The 25,000-nt window shown below is 41.7% G+C and overlaps 1 protein-coding gene across 1 annotated transcript in view; it reads left to right on the top strand.

Moving 5' to 3' along the window:
• LOC124021162 (multiple epidermal growth factor-like domains protein 10) overlaps window positions 1–25,000 on the top strand; it is a 125,477-nt gene that overhangs the window by 36,424 nt on the left and 64,053 nt on the right. The window contains exons 4-5 of the mRNA XM_046336513.1: window positions 6,856–7,019; window positions 9,363–9,465. Coding sequence (XP_046192469.1) covers window positions 6,856–7,019; window positions 9,363–9,465 — 267 coding nt within the window. The remainder of the gene's footprint in view (window positions 1–6,855; window positions 7,020–9,362; window positions 9,466–25,000) is intronic.

Genomic DNA, 25,000 nt, shown 5'->3' with positions numbered 1-25,000 from the left:
GAGAGAGTGTGGGTGGCTGTCTCAGTCCCACAGTCCTCTGATTGCACTGTATAGGTCTCAGATAACTTCTACATACATGTATAATAACCATCATCCTACAGTTGACAAAGCTCAGATACCTTCTACATACACGTATAATAACCATCATCCTACAGTTGACAAAGCTCAGATACCTTCTACATACACGTATAATAACCATCATCCTACAGTTGACAAAGCTCAGATACCTTCTACATACACGCATAATAACCATCATCCTACAGTTGACAAAGCTCAGATAACTTCTACATACACGCATAATAACCATCATCCTACAGTTGACAAAGCTCAGATAACTTCTACATACACAGAGTATAAACAATCTGGTTCATGTGTTCTGTAGACACCAGATGTGATTGATTCTGGAGTGAGAGTGTATATTGCGATAATATTGCGATGATGTGACTGTTTTATGAGGTAATAGTCAAATCAAATCAAATTTTATTTGTCACATACACATGGTTAGCAGATGTTAATGCGAGTGTAGCGAAATGCTTGTGCTTCTAGTTCCGACAATGCAGTGATAACCAACAAGTAATCTAACTAACAATTCCAAAACTACTGTCTTATACACAGTGTAAGGGGATAAAGAATATGTACATAAGGATATATGAATGAGTGACGGTACAGGGCAGCATACAGTAGATGGTATCGAGTACAGTATATACATATGAGATGAGTATGTAGACAAAGTAAACAAAGTGGCATAGTTAAAGTGGTTAGTGATACATGTATTACATAGGATGCAGTCGATGATATAGAGTACAGTATATACGTATGCATATGAGATGAATTATGTAGGGTAAGTAACATTATATAAGGTAGCATTGTTTATAGTGGCTAGTGATATATTTACATAATTTCCCATCAATTCCCATTATTAGAGTGGCTGGAGTTGGGTCAGTGTCAATGACAGTGTGTTGGCAGCAGCCACTCAATGTTAGTGGTGGCTGTTTAACAGTCTGATGGCCTTGAGATAGAAGCTTTTTTTCAGTCTCTCGGTCCCAGCTTTGATGCACCTGTACTGACCTCACCTTCTGGATGATAGCGGGGTGAACAGGCAGTGGCTCGGGTGGTTGATGTCCTTGATGATCTTTATGGCCTTCCTGTAACATCGGGTGGTGTAGGTGTCCTGGAGGGCAGGTAGTTTGCCCCCGGTGATGCGTTGTGCAGACCTCACTACCCTCTGGAGAGCCTTACGGTTGAGGGCGGAGCAGTTTCCGTACCAGGCGGTGATACAGCCCGCCAGGATGCTCTCGATTGTGCATCTGTAGAAGTTTGTGAGTGCTTTTGGTGACAAGCCGAATTTCTTCAGCCTCCTGAGGTTGAAGAGGCGCTGCTGCGCCTTCTTCACGACGCTGTCAGTGTGAGTGGACCAATTCAGTTTGTCTGTGATGTGTATGCCGAGGAACTTAAAACTTGCTACCCTCTCCACTACTGTTCCATCAATGTGGATAGGGGGGTGTTCCCTCTGCTGTTTCCTGAAGTCCACAATCATCTCCTTAGTTTTGTTGACGTTGAGTGTGAGGTTATTTTCCTGACACCACACTCTGAGGGCCCTCACCTCCTCCCTGTAGGCCGTCTCGTCGTTGTTGGTAATCAAGCCTACCACTGTTGTGTCGTCCGCAAACTTGATGATTGAGTTGGAGGCGTGCGTGGCCACGCAGTCATGGGTGAACAGGGAGTACAGGAGAGGGCTCAGAACGCACCCTTGTGGGGCCCCCGTGTTGAGGATCAGCGGGGAGGAGATGTTGTTGCCTACCCTCACCACCTGGGGGGCGGCCCGTCAGGAAATCCAGTACCCAGTTGCACAGGGCGGGGTCGAGACCCAGGGTCTCGAGCTTGATGACGAGCTTGGAGGGTACTATGGTGTTGAATGCCGAGCTGTAGTCGATGAACAGCATTCTCACATAGGTATTCCTCTTGTCCAGGTGGGTTAGGGCAGTGTGCAGTGTGGTTGAGATTGCATCGTCTGTGGACCTATTTGGGCGGTAAGCAAATTGGAGTGGGTCTAGGGCACATATGTCAGAGTCAAGGCCACATACCACATCCGGCCCGAGAAGGTTTTTTACGGCCCCTGGGATGATCTTGATTTATTATTAGAACCGGCCCGCAGACCGCAGCAAGCCGGCAGCCCGCAGATCTTTTACACGCACCAATACTACATTTCCCACAATGCAACGGTGACGCACCGAGCAGTAGGCTGCTTCATTTCAATATTTATTGGCACAGCAGTTGTCAGCATCACAGTAAAATTAACTTTCAGATACCCATCAAAAATGGCAAAACGGAAGGTGGACACTGAGAACCGGGGTTTCAAACAAGGTGGGAGTCGGAGTATTTGTTCACGGAGGTAGCTGGAAAACCTGTGTGTCTTCTGTGTGGAGAAAGTGTGGCGGTACTGAAAGAGTATAATCTGAGACGACATTATGAAACGAAACACGCGGACAACAACAAGAATATGGACATGGAACAAAGGCTACAAAAGGCAGAGGAATTAAAACGAGGCCTCAAATCTCGACAGGCTCTGTTCAAAAAAGCCAAATCACAAGGCCAGGCTGCTGTCAAGGCCAGTTTTATTTTGGCAGAAGAGATCGCTAAATCAGCCCGGCCATTTACGGAGGGGATTTCATCAAAAACTGCATGATTAAAGTTTGTGACGAAGTTTGCCCAGAAAAAAGGCAACTCTTTTTAAATGTGAGTCTGAGCAGAAACACCATTGCCGAGAGAGTAGACCAGTTGTCCATCAATCTAAAAGAGCAGCTTGTGAAAAAGGGAAAAGATTTCATTGCATATTCCTTGGCTGTGGATGAGAGCACCGACATTTCTGACATTGCCCAGTTGTCAATTTTCATCCGCGGAGTGGACTCCAGCCTAAGCGTGACAGAGGAGTTTTTGGCTTTACGTCCTATGCATGGCACAACTACGGGGCATGATTTGTATGAAGAGGTGTCAAGATGTGTAAATGAGATGGAGCTGCCTTGGGAAAAACTTGTGGGTTTGACAACCGACGGAGCACCTGCGATGTGTGGACACAGGAGCGGACTGGTGGCGAAGATACGGGAAAAGATGCAAGAGGAAAACGCGACAGGTGAGCTGACAGCTTATCATTGTATCATACACCAGGAAGCGTTGTGCGGTAAAGCCTTGAAAATGGAGCATGTAATGAGCATCATCACGCGCACAGTTAACTTTATCAGAGCCAAAGGTTTGAATCACCGCCAGTTCAAGGCATTTCTGACGGAGTTAGAAACGGAGCATGGTGATTTGCCTTATCACACAGAGGTGCGATGGCTAAGCCAGGGAAAGGTGCTTCAAAGATGTTTCGAGCTTCGTGAGGAGATTTGTCTGTTCTTGGACAGCAAAGGGAAAGACACAACACAACTCCGAGACGAAATGTTTCTGTGTGAAATGGCTTTTCTGTGTGACATTACGAGTCATCTGAATGCAATGAACTTGCAACTGCAGGGTCGGGATCGTGTCATCTCTGACATGTACAGTACAGTGAAGGCATTTAAAACCAAACTGACTCTGTGGGAGACGCAGATGCGGAAAGAAAATTTGAGCCACTTTCCCAGCTGCCAGACCATGAAAGAGAAGCTCTCTACCAGTGCGTTCCCGAGCGCACAGTTGGCTGATAAAATAGGTATGCTTGCCGCTGACTTTCGACGCCGATTTGCTGACTTTGAAGCACAAAAGCAGGTTGGAACTGCTCGGTAACCCATTTGCTGTTGACGTGGAAAGCTCACCACCAAACCTCCAAATGGAGTTGATTGACCTCCAATGCAATGATGCACTGAGGGCAAAATATGCGGCAGTGGGTGCTGCGGAGTTCACCCGTTTCCTCCCCGACACAATGCCCCAGCTGCGCATCCAGGCTGCTCAAACGTTGTCTATGTTTGGCAGCACATACCTGTGTGAACAACTGTTTTCTTTGATGAACTTGAACAAAACATCACACAGAAGTCGACTTACTGCTGAACACCTCCACTCAATTCTGAGGATTTCCTCAGCTCAGAGCCTTACCCCTTCATTGATGAACTTGTGGAAAAGATGGGACACCACCAAGTATCACCCTCAACCTCAAACAAGTGAACATTACTGTGCAATCACATATTTAGAGTTTTTACTCAGTTCAAGTTTAAAAGTTAAAGTTTAATATTTGTTTTCACTGCATGTTACTTCTCCTTAAACAAAGTGTTGTTTTTGATTAATAGATTTTTGCACTTTATTTTATTGTATTTCAATCCAATTATATTTTAAAAATATTTCAGTTGAGTGGATGATAGAAAATTGCTATTATTGTTTTTTTCTTTGAAGTAAATTTAGCCCACTTTTGCTAAAATAGAAAATATAGGCTACTGATGGTGCCTTGAATACCGGTTTCTTTCATTTAATGTTCATGTTATGGGGATTTTTATATAAAGGAAATTTGTCTTTTGTGTCTGTTGAAAATTAAAGATTACTGACAGAGCCATAAGAAAATATTGCTTTATTTATCTGATCATATTGGAATATATTTGTTAGGTTTTCAGTAGGTTCAATTAGGTTCACTAGACTATATGCGTCATTTAAAAAAAAATTCAATGAACATTCGAACAGTCCGGCCCTCGGCTTGTAGCTAAATTTTTTATTTGGCCCTCCGTCCATTTGACTTTGACACCCCTGGTCTAGGGTGTCAGGTAGGGTGGAGGTGATATGGTCCTTGACTAGTCTCTCAAAGCACTTCATGATGACGGAAGTGAGTGCTACGGGGGCGGTAGTTGTTTAGCTCAGTTACCTTAGCTTTCTTGGGAACAGGAACAATGGTGGCCCTCTTGAAGCATGTGGGAACAGCAGACTGGTATAGGGATTGATTGAATATGTCCGTAAACACACCGGCCAGCTGGTCTGTGCATGCTCTGAGGGCGCGGCTGGGGATGCCGTCTGGGCCTGCAGCCTTGCGAGGGTTAATACGTTTAAATGTCTTACTCACCTCGGCTGCAGTGAAGGAGAGACCGCATGTTTTCGTTGCAGGCCGTGTCAGTGGCACTGTATTGTCCTCAAAGCGGGCAAAAAAGTTATTTAGTCTGCCTGGGAGCAAGACATCCTGGTCCGTGACTGGGCTGGGTTTCTTCTTGTAGTCCGTGATTGACTGTAGACCCTGCCACATGCCTCTTGTGTCTGAGCCGTTGAATTGAGATTCTACTTTGTCTCTATACTGATGCTTAGCTTGTTTGATTGCCTTGCGGAGGGAATTGCTGCACTGTTTGTATTCGGTCATGTTACCAGACACCTTGTCCTGATTAAAAGCAGTGGTTCGCGCTTTCAGTTTCACGCGAACGTTGCCATCAATCCACGGTTTCTGGTTAGGGAATGTTTTTATCGTTGCTATGGGAACGACATCTTCAACGCAAGTTCTAATGTGTGCTGATTGGTCAGTTTTATGCTGAAATAGTGTGCTGATTGGTCAGTTTTATGCTGAAATAGTGTGCTGATTGATCAAATTTACAAGCCCTCACATAATATGCAGAGAAGCATTGTTGATTTTATCAAAAATGTTGGGATTTCAGAATTGAGGAATCCTTCAGGGACCGGTAACTGGAACCTCTTCCTCTTCTTCATTCTCTCCTTCTACTCTTGTTCCCCTCTCCTCTTCCTCTTCCTCATTCTCTCCTTCTACCCTCTTTCCCCTCTCCTCTTCTTCATCCTCTCCTTCTACCCTCTTTCCCCTCTCCTCTTCTTCATCCTCTCCTTCTACCCTTTTTCCCCTCTCCTCTTCCTCATTATCTCCTTCTACTCTCTTTCCCCTCTCCTCTTCCTCATTCTCTCCTTCTACCCTCTTTCCCCTCTCCTCTTCCTCTTCTCCTTCTACCCTCTTTCCCCTCTCCTCTTCCTCTTCTCCTTCTACCCTCTTTCCCCTCTCCTCTTCCTCATTCTCTCCTTCTACCCTCTTTCCCCTCTCCTTTCCTCATTCTCTCCTTCTACCCTCTTTCCCCTCTCCTCTTCCTCTTCTCCTTCTACCCTCTTTCCCCTCTCCTCTTCCTCTTTCTCTCCTTCTACCCTCTTTCCCCTCTCCTCTTCCTCATTCTCTCCTTCTACCCTCTTTCCCCTCTCCTCTTCCTCATTCTCTCCTTTTACCCTCTTCCCCCTCTCCTCTTCCTCATTCTCTCCTTTTACCCTCTTTCCCCTCTCCTCTTCCTCATTCTCTCCTTTTACCCTCTTTCCCCTCTCCTCTTCCTCATTCTCTCCTTTTACCCTCTTTCCCCTCTCCTCTTCCTCATTCTCTCCTTCTACCCTTTTTCCTCTCTCCTCTTCCTCATTCTCTCCTTCTACCCTCGTTCCCCTCTACTCTTCCTCATTCTCTCCTTCTACCCTCTTTCCCCTCTCCTCTTCCTCATTCTCTCCTTCTACCCTCTTTCCCCTCTCCTCTTCCTCATTCTCTCCTTCTACCCTCGTTCCCCTCTCCTCTTCCTCATTCTCTCCTTCTACCCTCTTTCCCCTCTCCTCTTCCTCTCCTTCTACCCTCTTTCCCCTCTCCTCTTCCTCTTCCTCATTCTCTCCTTCTACCCTCTTTCCCCTTTCCTCTTCCTCATTCTCTCCTTCTACCCTCTTTCCCCTCTCCTCTTCCTCATTCGCTCCTTCTACCCTCGTTCCCCTCTACTCTTCCTCATTCTCTCCTTCTACCCTCTTTCCCCTCTCCTCTTCCTCATTCTCTCCATCTACCCTCTTTCCCCTCTCCTCTTCCTCATTCTCTCCTTCTACCCTCTTTCCCCTCTCCTCTTCCTCATTCTCTACTTCTACCCTCTTTCCTCCCACTCCTCCTGTCCTCTCCAGGTTGGCAGGGTGTGGATTGTACCATCTCGTGCTCCAGTGATACCTGGGGTCTGAACTGTAATCAGACGTGCCTGTGTGCCAACGGGGCGGCCTGTGACCCGGGCAATGGAACCTGTACCTGCGCCCCCGGCTGGATGGACGAGTACTGTGACACAACCTGTCCCGTGAGTAAGAGAGAGAGAGAGAGAGCGAGAGAGAGAGAGAGAGAGAGAGAGAGAGAGAGAGAGAGAGAGAGAGAGAGAGAGAGACAGAGAGAGAGACAGAGAGAGAGACAGAGAGAGAGAGAGAGAGAGAGAGAGAGAGAGAGAGAGAGAGAGAGAGAGAGAGAGAGAGAGAGAGAGAGAGAGAGAGAGAGAGAGAGAGAGAGAGAGAGAGAGACAGAGAGAGAGACAGAGAGAGAGAGAGAGAGAGAGAGAGAGAGAGAGAGAGACAGAGACAGAGAGAGAGAGAGAGAGAGAGAGAGAGAGAGAGAGAGAGAGAGAGAGAGAGAGAGAGAGAGAGAGAGAGAGAGAGAGAGACAGTGACAGTGACAGAGACAGACAGAGACAGAGAGAGAGAGAGAGAGAGAGAGAGAGAGAGAGAGAGAGAGAGAGAGAGAGAGAAGAGACAGAGGGAGAGGAGAGAGAGAAGAGAAAGAGAGAGAGAGATCACATGTTATTGGTCACATCCGCCCCATAAAACTGGTGTAGACTTTAGCGTGAAATGCTTATTTACGAGCCCTTCCCAACGATACAGAATATAGTAATGAGCACATAGTCTCTGTGCCTAAGAACACAAAGGTAACCTGCCTAAATGACTTCCGACCCGTATCACTCACGTCTGTAGCCATGAAGTGCTTCGAAGGCTTGTCATGGCTCACATCAAGGCCATTATCCCAGAAACCCTAGACCCACTCCAATTTGCATACCGCACCAACAGATCCACAGATGATGCAATCTCTATTGCACTCCACGCTGCCCTTTCACACCTGGACAAAAGGAACACCTACGTGAGAATGCTATTAATTGACTACAGCTCAGCGTTCAAAAGCATAGTGCCCTCAAAGATCATCAATAAGCTAAGGACCCTGGGACCAAACACCTCCCTCTGCAACTGGATCTTGGACTTCCTGACTGGCCGCCCCCAGGTGGAAAGGGTAAGTAACAACACATCTGCCACGCTGATCCTCAACACAGGGACCCCTCAGGGGTGCGTGCTCAGTCCCCTCCTGTACTCCCTGTTCACTCATAACTGCACGGCCAGGCACAACCCCAACACCATCATTAAGTTTGCATACGACACAACAGTGGTAGGCCTGATTATCGACAACGATGAGACAGCCTATAGGGAGGAGGTCAGAGACCTGGCACTGTGGTGCCAGGACAACAACCTCTCCCTCAACGTGATCAAGACAAAGGAGATGATTGTGGACTACAGGAAAAGGAGGACCGAGCACGCCCCCATTCTCATCGACGGGGTTGCAGTGGAGCAGGTTGAGAGCTTCCACTTCCTTGGTGTCCACATCACCATCAAACTAACATGGTCCAAGCACACCAAGACAATCGTGAAGAGGGCACAACAAAGCCTGTTCCCCCTCAGGAGACTGAAAAGATTTGGCATGGGTGTTCAGATCCTCACAAGGTTCTACAGCTGCACCATCGAAAGCATCCTGACAGGTTGCATCACTGCCTGGTATGGCAACCGCTCGGGCCGCCGGCCACAATGCACTACAGAGGATAGTGCGGAACGGCCCAGAACATCACTGGGGACAAGCTTCCTGCCATCCAGGACCTCTATACCAGGCAGTGTCAGAAGGCCCTAAAAATTGTCAATGACTGAAGCCACCCTAGTTATAGACTGTTCTCTCTGCTACCGCACAGCAAGCGGTACCGGAGTGCCAAGTCTATGTCTAAGAGGCATCTAAACAGCTTCTACCCCCAAGCAATAAGACTCCTGAATATCTCATCAAATGGCTACCCAGACTATTTGCATTGCCCCCCCCCAGATCAATGTGCAAAGGTACCAGGTATTTGTGATAGATATGTACATGAAGGCAGGGTAAAGTAACTAGGCATCAGGATAGATAATAATGAGGTATTTGAGGTAGATATGTACATGAAGGCAGGGTAAAGTGACTAGGCATCAGGATAGATAATAATGAGGTATTTGAGGTAGATATGTACATGAGAGAGAGAGAGAGACAAAGAGAGAGAGAGAGAGAGAGAGAGAGAGAGAGAGAGAGAGAGAGAGAGAGAGAGAGAGAGAGAGAGAGAGAGAGAGAGAGAGAGAGAGAGAGAGAGAGAGAGAGAGAGAGACAGAGAGAGAGAGAGAGAGAGAGAGAGAGGAGAGGGAGAGGAGAGAGAGAGAGAGAGAGAGAGAGAGAGAGAGAGAGAGAGACAGAGAGAGAGAGAGAGAGAGAGAGAGAGACAGAGAGAGAGAGAGAGAGAGAGAGAGGGGGGGTATAAGCCTATATACAGTATATGATCGGAAAGTTTGTTTTGGTGTAATGTTAACGTTGTTATTTTCAGGAGGGCACGTATGGAGAACAGTGTCGAGAGCAGTGTGACTGTATCCATGCCGATGGCTGTGACCCTGTGAGAGGCGACTGTCGCTGTCTGGCTGGATGGACTGGTGAGTCAGGCAGTAGTACCCCCTACAGTCCTGTGAGAGGTGACTGTCGCTGTCTGGCTGGATGGACTGGTGAGTCAGGCAGTAGTACCCCTTACAGTCCTGTGAGAGGTGACTGTCGCTGTCTGGCTGGATGGACTGGTGAGTCAGGCAGTAGTACCCCCTACAGTCCTGTGAGAGGTGACTGTCGCTGTCTGGCTGGATGGACTGGTGAGTCAGGCAGTAGTACCCCTTACAGTCCTGTGAGAGGTGACTGTCGCTGTCTGGCTGGATGGATGGACTGGTGAGTCAAGCAGTAGTACCCCCTACAGTCCTGTGAGAGGTGACTGTCGCTGTCTGGCTGGATGGACTGGTGAGTCAAGCAGTAGTACCCCCTACAGTCCTGTGAGAGGTGACTGTCACTGTCTGGCTGGATGGACTGGTGAGTCAGGCAGTAGTACCCCCCTACAGTCCTGTGAGAGGTGACTGTCGCTGTCTAGCTGGATGGACTGGTGAGTCAGGTAGTAGTACCCCCTACAGTCCTGTGAGAGGTGACTGTCGCTGTCTGGCTGGATGGACTGGTGAGTCAAGCAGTAGTACCCCCTACAGTCCTGTGAGAGGTGACTGTCACTGTCTGGCTGGATGGACTGGTGAGTCAGGCAGTAGTACCCCCCTACAGTCTAACTAATGTTGTGCTCTAATGACAACGTACACACATCGGGCGGCAGGGTAGCCTAGTAGTTAGAGCGTTGGATTAGTAACCGAAAGGTTGCAAGTTCGAATCCCCGAACTGACAAGGTACAAATCTGTCGTTCTGCCCCTGAACAGGCAATTAACCCACAGTTCCTAGGCCGTCATTGAAAATAAGAATTTGTTCTTAACTGACTTGCCTAGTAAAATAAATAAAATTTAAAAAAACATTGTCATATAACTTGCAGTTTTTTTTGTTTATCTTCATATTTACATGAATAAAGATACTGGTTTGAATTGAAACCACTAATGAACCATCTGTAGCTGAGAAAGTGGACTGTGAGCAACAGGGACATCTGATGAATATGGAAAGTGCTTCTTAATTCAGCGCTCGAGGGGGACATTACAGAGTCAGAACACTAGTTTCACTACTTTCTAGAAACTTCACAGAGAGAAGATCGATACCGTTCATGATGTCAAAAGGACGAATGTTTACGCCGAAAAAATGTTAATACTTGACAGATTAATAATGCAATTTGGAGTAGTATTTGATTTGGCCGTTCTGCTGATCCATTCATTTCCCTTCAATGTAATTACTAAATATGTTTTGGAATATCAAGTAATGTACATGATTATTGTGATGCTTTTCGATATGATCTACCATAGTGTTGGATATGATCTACCATAGTGTTGGATATGATCTACCATAGTGTTGGATATGATCTACCATAGTGTTGGATATGATCTACCATAGTGTTGGTGTTGGATATGATCTACCATAGTGTTGGTGTTGGATATGATCTACCATAGTGTTGGATATGATCTACCATAGTGTTGGATATGATCTACCATAGTGTTGGATATGATCTACCATAGTGTTGGATATGATATACCATAGTGTTGGATATGATCTACCATAGTGTTGGATATGATCTACCATAGTGTTGGATATAATATATGATCTACCATAGTGTTGGATATGATCTACCATAGTGTTGGATATGATCTACTATAGTGTTGGATATGATCTACCATAGTGTTGGATATGATCTACCATAGTGTTGGTGTTGGATATGATCTACCATAGTGTTGGTGTTGGATATGATCTACCATAGTGTTGGATATGATCTACCATAGTGTTGGATATAATATATGATCTACCATAGTGTTGGATATGATCTACCATAGTGTTGGTGTTGGATATGATCTACCATAGTGTTGGTGTTGGATATGATCTACCATAGTGTTGGTGTTGGATATGATCTACCATAGTGTTGGATATGATCTACCATAGTGTTGGTGTTGGATATGATCTACCATAGTGTTGGATATAATATATGATCTACCATAGTGTTGGATATGATCTACCATAGTGTTGGATATGATCTACCATAGTGTTGGATATGATCTACCATAGTGTTGGATATGATCTACCATAGTGTTGGATATGATCTACCATAGTGTTGGATATGATCTACCATAGTGTTGGATATAATATATGATCTACCATAGTGTTGGATATGATCTACCATAGTGTTGGATATAATATATGATCTACCATAGTGTTGGATATAATATATGATCTACCATAGTGTTGGATATGATCTACCATAGTGTTGGATATGATCTACCATAGTGTTGGATATGATCTACCATAGTGTTGGATATGATCTACCATAGTGTTGGATATAATCTACTATAGTGTTGGATATGATCTACCATAGTGTTGGATATGATCTACCATAGTGTTGGATATGATCTACCATAGTGTTGGATATGATCTACCATAGTGTTGGATATGATCTACCATAGTGTTGGATATGATCTACCATAGTGTTGGATATGATCTACCATAGTGTTGGATATGATCTACCATAGTGTTGGATATGATCTACCATAGTGTTGGATATGATCTACCATAGTGTTGGATATGATCTACCATAGTGTTGATCTACCATAGTGTTGGATATGATCTACCATAGTGTTGGTGTTGGATATGATCTACCATAGTGTTGGATATGATCTACCATAGTGTTGGATATGATCTACCATAGTGTTGGATATGATCTACCATAGTGTTGGATATAATATATGATCTACCATAGTGTTGGATATGATCTACCATAGTGTTGGATATGATCTACCATAGTGTTGGATATGATCTACCATAGTGTTGGATATGATCTACCATAGTGTTGGATATGATCTACCATAGTGTTGGATATGATCTACCATAGTGTTGGATATAATATATGATCTACCATAGTGTTGGATATGATCTACCATAGTGTTGGATATGATCTACCATAGTGTTGGATATAATATATGATCTACCATAGTGTTGGATATGATCTACCATAGTGTTGGATATGATCTACCATAGTGTTGGATATAATATATGATCTACCATAGTGTTGGATATGATCTACCATAGTGTTGGATATGATCTACCATAGTGTTGGATATGATCTACCATAGTGTTGGTGTTGGATATGATCTACCATAGTGTTGGTGTTGGATATGATCTACCATAGTGTTGGATATGATCTACCATAGTGTTGGATATGATCTACCATAGTGTTGGTGTTGGATATGATCTACCATAGTGTTGGATATGATCTACCATAGTGTTGGATATGATCTACCATAGTGTTGGATATAATATATGATCTACCATAGTGTTGGTGTTGGATATGATCTACCATAGTGTTGGATATGATCTACCATAGTGTTGGATATAATATATGATCTACCATAGTGTTGGATATAATATATGATCTACCATAGTGTTAGTGTTGGATATGATCTACCATAGTGTTAGTGTTGGATATGATCTACCATAGTGTTGGATATGATCTACCATAGTGTTGGATATAATATATGATCTACCATAGTGTTGGATATGATCTACCATAGTGTTGGATATGATCTACCATAGTGTTGGATATGATCTACCATAGTGTTGGATATGATCTACTATAGTGTTGGATATGATCTACCATAGTGTTGGATATGATCTACCATAGTGTTGGATATGATCTACCATAGTGTTGGATATAATATATGATCTACTATAGTGTTGGATATGATATATGATCTACCATAGTGTTGGATATAATATATGATCTACCATAGTGTTGGATATGATATATGATCTACCATAGTGTTGGATATGATATATGATCTACCATAGTGTTGGATATGATCTACCATAGTGTTGGTGTTGGATATGATCTACCATAGTGTTGGATATGATCTACCATAGTGTTGGTGTTGGATATGATCTACCATAGTGTTGGATATGATCTACCATAGTGTTGGTGTTGGATATGATCTACCATAGTGTTGGATATGATCTACCATAGTGTTGGATATGATCTACCATAGTGTTGGATATGATCTACCATAGTGTTGGTGTTGGATATGATCTACCATAGTGTTGGATATGATCTACCATAGTGTTGGATATGATCTACCATATATGATCTACCATAGTGTTGGATATGATCTACCATAGTGTTGGATATGATCTACCATAGTGTTGGATATGATCTACCATAGTGTTGGATATGATCTACCATAGTGTTGGATATGATCTACCATAGTGTTGGATATAATATATGATCTACCATAGTGTTGGATATAATATATGATCTACCATAGTGTTGGATATGATCTACCATAGTGTTGGATATAATATATGATCTACCATAGTGTTGGATATAATATATGATCTACCATAGTGTTGGATATAATCTACCATAGTGTTGGATATGATCTACCATAGTGTTGGATATAATATATGATCTACCATAGTGTTGGATATGATCTACCATAGTGTTGGATATGATCTACCATAGTGTTGGATATGATCTACCATAGTGTTGGTGTTGGATATGATCTACCATAGTGTTGGATATGATCTACCATAGTGTTGGATATGATCTACCATAGTGTTGGATATGATCTACCATAGTGTTGGATATGATCTACCATAGTGTTGGATATGATCTACCATAGTGTTGGATATGATCTACCATAGTGTTGGATATGATCTACCATGGTGTTGGATATGATCTACCATAGTGTTGGTGTTGGATATGATCTACCATAGTGTTGGATATGATCTACCATGGTGTTGGATATGATCTACCATAGTGTTGGATATTGGATATGATCTACCATAGTGTTGGATATGATCTACCATAGTGTTGGTGTTGGATATGATCTACCATAGTGTTGGATATGATCTACCATAGTGTTGGATATGATCTACCATAGTGTTGGATATGATCTACCATAGTGTTGGATATGATCTACCATAGTGTTGGATATGATCTACCATAGTGTTGGATATGATCTACCATAGTGTTGGATATGATCTACCATAGTGTTGGATATGATCTACCATAGTGTTGGATATGATCTACCATAGTGTTGGATATAATATATGATCTACCATAGTGTTGGATATGATCTACCATAGTGTTGGATATGATCTACCATAGTGTTGGATATAATCTACCATAGTGTTGGATATGATCTACCATAGTGTTGGATATAATATATGATCTACCATAGTGTTGGATATGATCTACCATAGTGTTGGATATGATCTACCATAGTGTTGGATATGATCTACCATAGTGTTGGATATAATATATGATCTACCATAGTGTTGGATATGATCTACCATAGTGTTGGATATGATCTACCATAGTGTTGGATATGATCTACCATAGTGTTGGATATGATCTACCATAGTGTTGGATATAATATATGATCTACCATAGTGTTGGATATGATCTACCATAGTGTTGGATATGATCTACCATAGTGTTGGATATGATCTACCATAGTGTTGGATATGATCTACCATAGTGTTGGATATGATCTACCATAGTGTTGGATATAATCTACCATAGTGTTGGATATGATCTACCATAGTGTTGGATATAATATATGATCTACCATAGTGTTGGATATGATCTACCATAGTGTTGGATATGATCTACCATAGTGTTGGATATAATATATGATCTACCATAGTGTTGGATATAATATATGATCTACCATAGTGTTGGATATAATATATGATCTACCATAGTGTTGGATATAATATATGATCTACCATAGTGTTGGATATGATCTACCATAGTGTTGGATATGATCTACCATAGTGTTGGATATGATCTACCATAGTGTTGGTGTCTACCATGGATATGATCTACCATAGTGTTGGATATGATCTACCATAGTGTTGGATATAATATATGATCTACCATAGTGTTGGATATGATCTACCATAGTGTTGGATATGATCTACCATAGTGTTGGATATGATCTACCATAGTGTTGGATATGATCTACTATAGTGTTGGATATGATCTACCATAGTGTTGGATATAATATATGATCTACCATAGTGTTGGATATGATCTACCATAGTGTTGGATATAATATATGATCTACCATAGTGTTGGATATGATCTACCATAGTGTTGGATATAATATATGATCTACCATAGTGTTGGATATAATATATGATCTACCATAGTGTTGGATATGATCTACCATAGTGTTGGATATGATCTACCATAGTGTTGGATATAATATATGATCTACCATAGTGTTGGATATGATCTACCATAGTGTTGGATATGATCTACCATAGTGTTGGATATAATATATGATCTACCATAGTGTTGGATATAATATATGATCTACCATAGTGTTGGATATAATATATGATCTACCATAGTGTTGGATATGATCTACCATAGTGTTGGATATAATATATGATCTACCATAGTGTTGGATATGATCTACCATAGTGTTGGATATAATATATGATCTACCATAGTGTTGGATATGATCTACCATAGTGTTGGATATGATCTACCATAGTGTTGGATATGATCTACCATAGTGTTGGTGTTGGATATGATCTACCATAGTGTTGGATATAATATATGATCTACCATAGTGTTAGTGTTGGATATAATCTACCATAGTGTTGGATATGATCTACCATAGTGTTGGATATGATCTACCATAGTGTTGGTGTTGGATATGATCTACCATAGTGTTGGATATGATCTACCATAGTGTTGGATATAATATATGATCTACCATAGTGTTGGATATGATCTACCATAGTGTTGGATATAATATATGATCTACCATAGTGTTGGATATGATCTACCATAGTGTTGGATATGATCTACCATAGTGTTGGTGTTGGATATGATCTACCATAGTGTTGGATATGATCTACCATAGTGTTGGATATAATATATGATCTACCATAGTGTTGGATATGATCTACCATAGTGTTGGATATAATCTACCATAGTGTTGGATATGATCTACCATAGTGTTGGATATGATCTACCATAGTGTTGGATATGATCTACTATAGTGTTGGATATAATATATGATCTACCATAGTGTTGGATATGATCTACCATAGTGTTGGATATGATCTACCATAGTGTTGGATATAATATATGATCTACTATAGTGTTGGATATAATATATGATCTACCATAGTGTTGGATATGATCTACCATAGTGTTGGATATAATATATGATCTACCATAGTGTTGGATATAATATATGATCTACTATAGTGTTGGATATAATATATGATCTACCATAGTGTTGGATATAATATATGATCTACCATAGTGTTGGATATAATATATGATCTACCATAGTGTTGGATATAATATATGATCTACCATAGTGTTGGATATGATCTACCATAGTGTTGGTGTTGGATATGATCTACCATAGTGTTGGTGTTGGATATGATCTACCATAGTGTTGGTGTTGGATATGATCTACCATAGTGTTGGTGTTGGATATGATCTACCATAGTGTTGGTGTTGGATATGATCTACCATAGTGTTGGTGTTGGATATGATCTACCATAGTGTTGGTGTTGGATATGATCTACCATAGTGTTGGATATGATCTACCATAGTGTTGGATATGATCTACCATAGTGTTGGATATAATATATGATCTACCATAGTGTTGGATATAATATATGATCTACCATAGTGTTGGATATGATCTACCATAGTGTTGGATATAATATATGATCTACCATAGTGTTGGTGTTGGATATGATCTACCATAGTGTTGGATATGATCTACCATAGTGTTGGATATGATCTACCATAGTGTTGGATATAATATATGATCTACCATAGTGTTGGATATGATCTACCATAGTGTTGGTGTTGGATATGATCTACCATAGTGTTGGCGTTTGGTTGTAGTCTGAGTTTCATTTCCTTTGGTCGTCTTGTGGACTTCCACATGGAGCCTAAATATTTCACCTTGTGACGGGAGCAAAATGAGTTGTGATAAATACGTAGTTGATTATTTACAATTTCCACCACACATCTCTCCAGCTGCACGCTATCAACCATTTCCCCAATCCACCGCACATCCCTCCAGCTGCACGGCATCAACCATTTCCCCAATCCACCACACATCCCTCCAGCTGCACGGCATCAACCATTTCCCCAATCCACCACACATCCCTCCAGCTGCACGGCAGCAACCATTTCCCCAATCCACCACACATCCCTCCAGCTGCACGGCATCAACCATTTCCCCAAACCACCACACATCCCTCCAGCTGCACGGCATCAACCATTTCCCCAATCCACCACACATCCCTCCAGCTGCACGGCATCAACCATTTCCCCAATCCACCACACATCCCTCCAGCTGCATGGCATCAACCATTTCCCCAATCCACCACACACACCTATTAGTAATGTTTTGTCATTTCATTAACCAAGGACAACCCTAATAACAATAACAATAACAATAATACTAACAATGATAATACTAACAATAATAATACTACTAACAATGATAATAATAATAATACTAACAATAATAACAATAATAATAATAATAATAATAATAATAACAACAATAATAAAATGAACAATAATAACAACAACAATAATAATAATAATAACAATAATAACAACAACAATAATAATATCAATAGTAACACTAGCAATGATAATAATAATAATAACACTAGCAATGATAATAATAACAAGAATAATACTAACACTAACCATAATAATAACAACAATAATAATAACAACAATAATAATAATAATAACAAGAATAATAACAACAATAATAATAATAATAACAAGAATAATAACAACAACAATAATAATAATAATAATAATAATAACAATAATAACAATAATAACAATAATAATAATAATAATAATAATAATAACAGTAATAATAATAACAAGAATAATACTAACACTAACCATAATAATAACAACAATCATAACAACTATAATATTGATAATAATAATAATAACAATAATAATACTAACAATAATGATAATAATACTAACACCCAAACACCCAAACAAGGGCACTGCGTTCATCCACCTCTGGCCTGCTCGCCTCCCTACCACTGAAAGTAATCCCGCTCAGCCCAGTCAAAACTGTTCGCTGCCCTGGCCCCCAATGGTGGAACAAACTCCCTCACGACGCCAGGAAAGATCTGTTGGATATGATCGGATAATCAACCTTCCGGAGACACCTAAACCCCAAATACCTAGGATAATAATAATAATAATAATAATAATAATGGAATAAAATGAACAATAATAAATGTAAATGTAAATGCAATAATAATAGCAATAACAACAATAATAATAATAATAATAATAATAATAATAATAATAATAATAATAATAATAATAAAATGAACAATAATAACAACAATAATAATAACAACAATAATAATAATAATAATAATACTAACAACAACAAACTAATAATAGCACCAATAATAATAATAATAATAACAATAATAATACTAACAATAATGATAATACTACTAACAATAATAATAGCAACAATAATAATAATAATAATAATAAAACAATAATAATAATAACAATAATAATAATAACAACAATAATAATAATAATAATAACAATATTAATGATAATAACAATAATAATAATAATAATAATAATAATAGAACTAATAATAATAATAATAATAATAATAATAATAATAATAATAATAATAATAATAATAATAATAACAATAATAATAACAATAATAATAACAATAATAATAATAATAAAACAATAATAATAATAACAATATTAATGATAATAACAATAATAATAATAATAAACAATAATAATAATAACAATAATAATAATAACAACAATAATAATAATAATAATAATAAAAAACAATAATAATAATAACAATATGAATGATAATAACAATAATAATAATAATAAACAATAATAATAATAATAATAGATGGGTCTGAGTGTGAGCCGTCAGTCTGTCCATTGCATCAGCATGAGACTCTGCAGGGTTTCAGTCAGAGCCACAGTAATGAATGAGAATCACAGCCGGTCTGATGAGGCTGGTCGCTCTGATGTCAAAGTCACAGCGTTTGCGAGTGAAGGAGGTTTAGGATCATTAGAAAGAAGATTATCTGCAGAATGACTAATGGATGGAGGAGGAGAGAGGTGGATAAGAGTGGAGAGAGGTGAAAAGGAGAGGAGGAGATGAGAGGAGAGAAGAGGAGGTAGAGATGAGAGAAGAGGATATGAGCGCAGAGGGAGGAGAGGAGAGAGTAGTAGAGGAGAGAGTAGCATAGGAGAGGTGGAGAGGAGAGGGGGAAAAGAGAGGTGAAGAGGAGAGGAGAGAGTAGCAGAGGAGAGGTGGAGAGGAGAGGTGGAAAAGAGAGGTGAAGATGAGAGGAGAGAGTAGCAGAGGAGAGGTGGAGAGGAGAGGTGGAAAAGAGAGGTGAAGAGGAGAGGAGAGAGTAGCAGAGGAGAGGTGGAGAGGAGAAGAGAGAGATGGAGAGGAGAGGTGGAAAGGAGAGGAGATAGTAGGAGAGGAGAGGAGAGAGTAGGAGAGGAGATGTGGATAGAAGAGGAGAGAGGTGGAGAGGAGAGGTGGAAAGGAGAGAATAGGAGAGGAGAGGTGGATAGGAGAGGAGAGAGGTGGAGAGGAGAGGTGGAAAGGAGAGAATAGGAGAGGAGAGGTGGATAGGAGAGGAGAGAGGTGGAGAGGAGAGGGGAAGAGGAGAGGAGAGAGTAGGAGAGGAGAGGAGAGAGGTGGAGAGGAGAGGTGGAAAGGAGAGAATAGGAGAGGAGAGGTGGATAGGAGAGGAGAGAGGTGGAGAGGAGAGGGGAAGAGGAGAGGAGAGAGTAGGAGAGGAGAGGAGAGAGTAGGAGAGGAGATGTGGATAGAAGAGGAGAGAGGTGGAGAGGAGAGGTGGAAAGGAGAAAATAGGAGAGGAGAGGTGGATAGGAGAGGAGAGAGGTGGAGAGGAGAGGGGAAGAGGAGAGGAGAGAGTAGGAGAGGAGAGAGTAGGAGAGGAGATGTGGATAGAAGAGGAGAGAGGTGGAGAGGAGAGGTGGAAAGGAGAAAATAGGAGAGGAGAGGTGGATAGGAGAGGAGAGAGGTGGAGAGGAGAGGGGAAGAGGAGAGGAGAGAGTAGGAGAGAGAGGAGGGAGAGGAGATGTGGATAGAAGAGAGAGAGGTGGAGAGGAGAGGTGGAAAGGAGAGAATAGGAGAGGAGAGGTGGATAGGAGAGGAGAGAGAGAGGAGAGGTGAAGAGGAGAGGAGAGGAGAAGAGAGAGTAGGAGAGGAGAGGAGAGGAGAGGAGAGGAGAGGAGAGGAGAGGAGAGGAGAGGAGAGGAGAGGAGAGGAGAGGAGAGGAGAGGAGAGGAGAGGAGAGGAGAGGAGAGGAGAGGAGAGGAGAGGAGAGGAGAGGAGAGCAGCTTCCTGTCCTGCACAGTGCTGTGTGCTATTAGGACTGCATGGTATGTCATAGGGTCCCTGCTCCACACTAGTGTGTGTGTGTGTGTGTGTGTGTGTGTGTGTGTGTGTGTGTGTGTGTGTGTATGTGTGTGTGCGCTCCCTGTCCCTCTCTGACTACCATTAGGACTGCATGGTATGTCATAGGGTCCCTGCTCCACACTAGTGTGTGTGTGTGTGTGTATGTATGTGTGTGCGCTCCCTGTGCCTCTCTGACTACCATTAGGACTGCATGGTATGTCATAGGGTCCCTGCTCCACACTAGTGTGTGTGTGTGTGTGTATGTGTGTGTGCGCTCCCTGTCCCTCTCTGACTACCATTAGGACTACATGGTATGTCATAGGGTCCCTGCTCCACACTGGTGTGTGTGTGTGTGTGTATGTGTGTGTGTGTGCGCTCCCTGTCCCTCTCTGACTACCATTAGGACTGCATGGTATGTCATAGGGTCCCTGCTCCACACTAGTGTGTGTGTGTGTGTGTGTGTATGTGTGTGCGCTCCCTGTCCCTCTCTGACTACCATTAGGACTGCTGTATGAGGGGGAACAGGGATGGATCATCTCTGGACGTTTAGAATCACAACGGGGGAATGGCTGCAGTATAACGGCGGACTGAGGTGAAGCCGTGACCCCCGTGACCCCAGGGCTGATTCATGCCTGGAATAACAACTGACAGGATGGTTCTCTTCTCTCCTCTGGATTTCATTAACACTCTGAGGTCCTGAGTGATGAGGGGCTGGCCAAAGATAATGCCTGAAGAGAAATCCGGTTGGGCTAGATGGGTACAGGACGATTGTGGAGGAAGAAAGAGGAATTTTTGGATTGGATAGCGAGGCTGTTTTAAAGTTAAATACTACCTCCTCTGGTGAAATGCACTGTGCTTAGGTGTGACATTTCAAATGAATTAACAGGAACATGTTTTTGGTTGTTGTCCCGCTGTGAGAAGCCATCACGGTTTTTCCAAAGGCAGACAGTGTAAACAACATTCAGCAGGAGATCACTGCCTCTTCTGTGAAAGAGCTCTCTGAGTTTCTGAAAGCTGTTTTTATGAATGGCCTGTCTGAGTACTGTCATTATGAATGGTCTTTCTGAGTACTGTCATTATGAATGGTCTGTCTGAGTACTGTCATTATGAATGGTCTGAGTACTGTCATTATGAATGGTCTGTCTGAGTACTGTCATTATGAATGGTCTGAGTACTGTCATTATGAATGGTCTGTCTGAGTACTGTCATTATGAATGGTCTGTCTGAGTACTGTCATTATGAATGGTCTGTCTGAATACTGTCATTATGAATGGTCTGTCTGAGTACTGTCATTATGAATGGTCTGAGTACTGTCATTATGAATGGTCTGTCTGAGTACTGTCATTATGAATGGTCTGAGTACTGTCATTATGAATGGTCTGAGTACTGTCATTATGAATGGTCTGTCTGAGTACTGTCATTATGAATGGTCTGAGTACTGTCATTATGAATGGTCTGTCTGAGTACTGTCATTATGAATGGTCTGTCTGAGTACTGTCATTATGAATGGTCTGTCTGAGTACTGTCATTATGAATGGTCTGTCTGAGTACTGTCATTATGAATGGTCTGTCTGAATACTGTCATTATGAATGGTCTGAGTACTGTCATTATGAATGGTCTGTCTGAGTACTGTCATTATGAATGGTCTGTCTGAATACTGTCATTATGAATGGTCTGAATACTGTCATTATGAATGGTCTGTCTGAGTACTGTCATTATGAATGGTCTGAGTACTGTCATTATGAATGGTCTGTCTGAGTACTGTCATTATGAATGGTCTGAGTACTGTCATTATGAATGGTCTGAGTACTGTCATTATGAATGGTCTGTCTGAGTACTGTCATTATGAATGGTCTGAGTACTGTCATTATGAATGGTCTGTCTGAGTACTGTCATTATGAATGGTCTGTCTGAGTACTGTCATTATGAATGGTCTGTCTGAGTACTGTCATTATGAATGGTCTGTCTGAGTACTGTCATTATGAATGGTCTGTCTGAATACTGTCATTATGAATGGTCTGAGTACTGTCATTATGAATGGTCTGTCTGAGTACTGTCATTATGAATGGTCTGTCTGAATACTGTCATTATGAATGGTCTGTCTGAATACTGTCATTATGAATGGTCTGAGTACTGTCATTATGAATGGTCTGTCTGAGTACTGTCATTATGAATGGTCTGTCTGAATACTGTCATTATGAATGGTCTGTCTGAGTACTGTCATTATGAATGGTCTGTCTGAATACTGTCATTATGAATGGTCTGTCTGAATACTGTCATTATGAATGGTCTGTCTGAATACTGTCATTATGAATGGTCTGTCTGAGTACTGTCATTATGAATGGTCTGTCTGAATACTGTCATTATGAATGGTCTGTCTGAATACTGTCATTATGAATGGTCTGTCTGAGTACTGTCATTATGAATGGTCTGTCTGAGTACTGTCATTATGAATGGTCTGTCTGAGTACTGTCATTATGAATGGTCTGTCTGAATACTGTCATTATGAATGGTCTGTCTGAATACTGTCATTATGAATGGTCTGTCTGAGTACTGTCATTATGAATGGTCTGAGTACTGTCATTATGAATGGTCTGTCTGAGTACTGTCATTATGAATGGTCTGAGTACTGTCATTATGAATGGTCTGAGTACTGTCATTATGAATGGTCTGTCTGAGTACTGTCATTATGAATGGTCTGAGTACTGTCATTATGAATGGTCTGTCTGAGTACTGTCATTATGAATGGTCTGTCTGAGTACTGTCATTATGAATGGTCTGTCTGAGTACTGTCATTATGAATGGTCTGTCTGAGTACTGTCATTATGAATGGTCTGTCTGAATACTGTCATTATGAATGGTCTGAGTACTGTCATTATGAATGGTCTGTCTGAGTACTGTCATTATGAATGGTCTGTCTGAATACTGTCATTATGAATGGTCTGTCTGAATACTGTCATGAATGGTCTGTCTGAGTACTGTCATTATGAATGGTCTGTCTGAGTACTGTCATTATGAATGGTCTGTCTGAATACTGTCATTATGAATGGTCTGTCTGAGTACTGTCATTATGAATGGTCTGTCTGAATACTGTCATTATGAATGGTCTGTCTGAATACTGTCATTATGAATGGTCTGTCTGAATACTGTCATTATGAATGGTCTGTCTGAGTACTGTCATTATGAATGGTCTGTCTGAATACTGTCATTATGAATGGTCTGTCTGAATACTGTCATTATGAATGGTCTGTCTGAGTACTGTCATTATGAATGGTCTGTCTGAGTACTGTCATTATGAATGGTCTGTCTGAATACTGTCATTATAAATGGTCTGTCTGAATACTGTCATTATGAATGGTCTGAGTACTGTCATTATGAATGGTCTGTCTGAATACTGTCATTATGAATGGTCTGTCTGAGTACTGTCATTATGAATGGTCTGTCTGAGTACTGTCATTATGAATGGTCTGTCTGAGTACTGTCATTATGAATGGTCTGTCTGAATACTGTCATTATGAATGGTCTGTCTGAGTACTGTCATTATAGACGGTCTACCCCATCCCTCCATCCCTCTACCCATCCCTCTACCCATCCCTCTACCCATCCCTCTACCCATCCCTCTACCCATCCCTCTACCCATCCCTCTACCCATCCCTCTACCCATCCCTCTACCCATCTCTCTACCCACCCCTCTACCCATCCCTCCATCCCTCTACCCATCAGTCTACCCATCCCTCTACCCATCCCTCCATCCCTCTACCCATCCCTCTACCCATCCCTCCATCCCTCTACCCATCCCTCTACCCACCCCTCTACCCATCCCTCCATCCCTCTACCCATCCCTCTACCCATCCCTCTACCCATCCCTCCATCCCTCTACCCATCCCTCTACCCATCCCTCTACCCATCCCTCCATCCCTCCACCCATCCCTCTACCCATCCCTCTACCCATCCCTCTACCCATCCCTCTACCCATCCCTCTACCCA

The sequence above is a fragment of the Oncorhynchus gorbuscha genome, unplaced genomic scaffold (genome assembly GCF_021184085.1).
Source record: "Oncorhynchus gorbuscha isolate QuinsamMale2020 ecotype Even-year unplaced genomic scaffold, OgorEven_v1.0 Un_scaffold_1069, whole genome shotgun sequence".
NCBI lineage: Eukaryota > Metazoa > Chordata > Actinopteri > Salmoniformes > Salmonidae > Oncorhynchus > Oncorhynchus gorbuscha.
The sequence above is the reverse complement of the archived record's forward strand: the minus strand, read 5'-3'. Positions and strand labels throughout refer to the sequence as shown.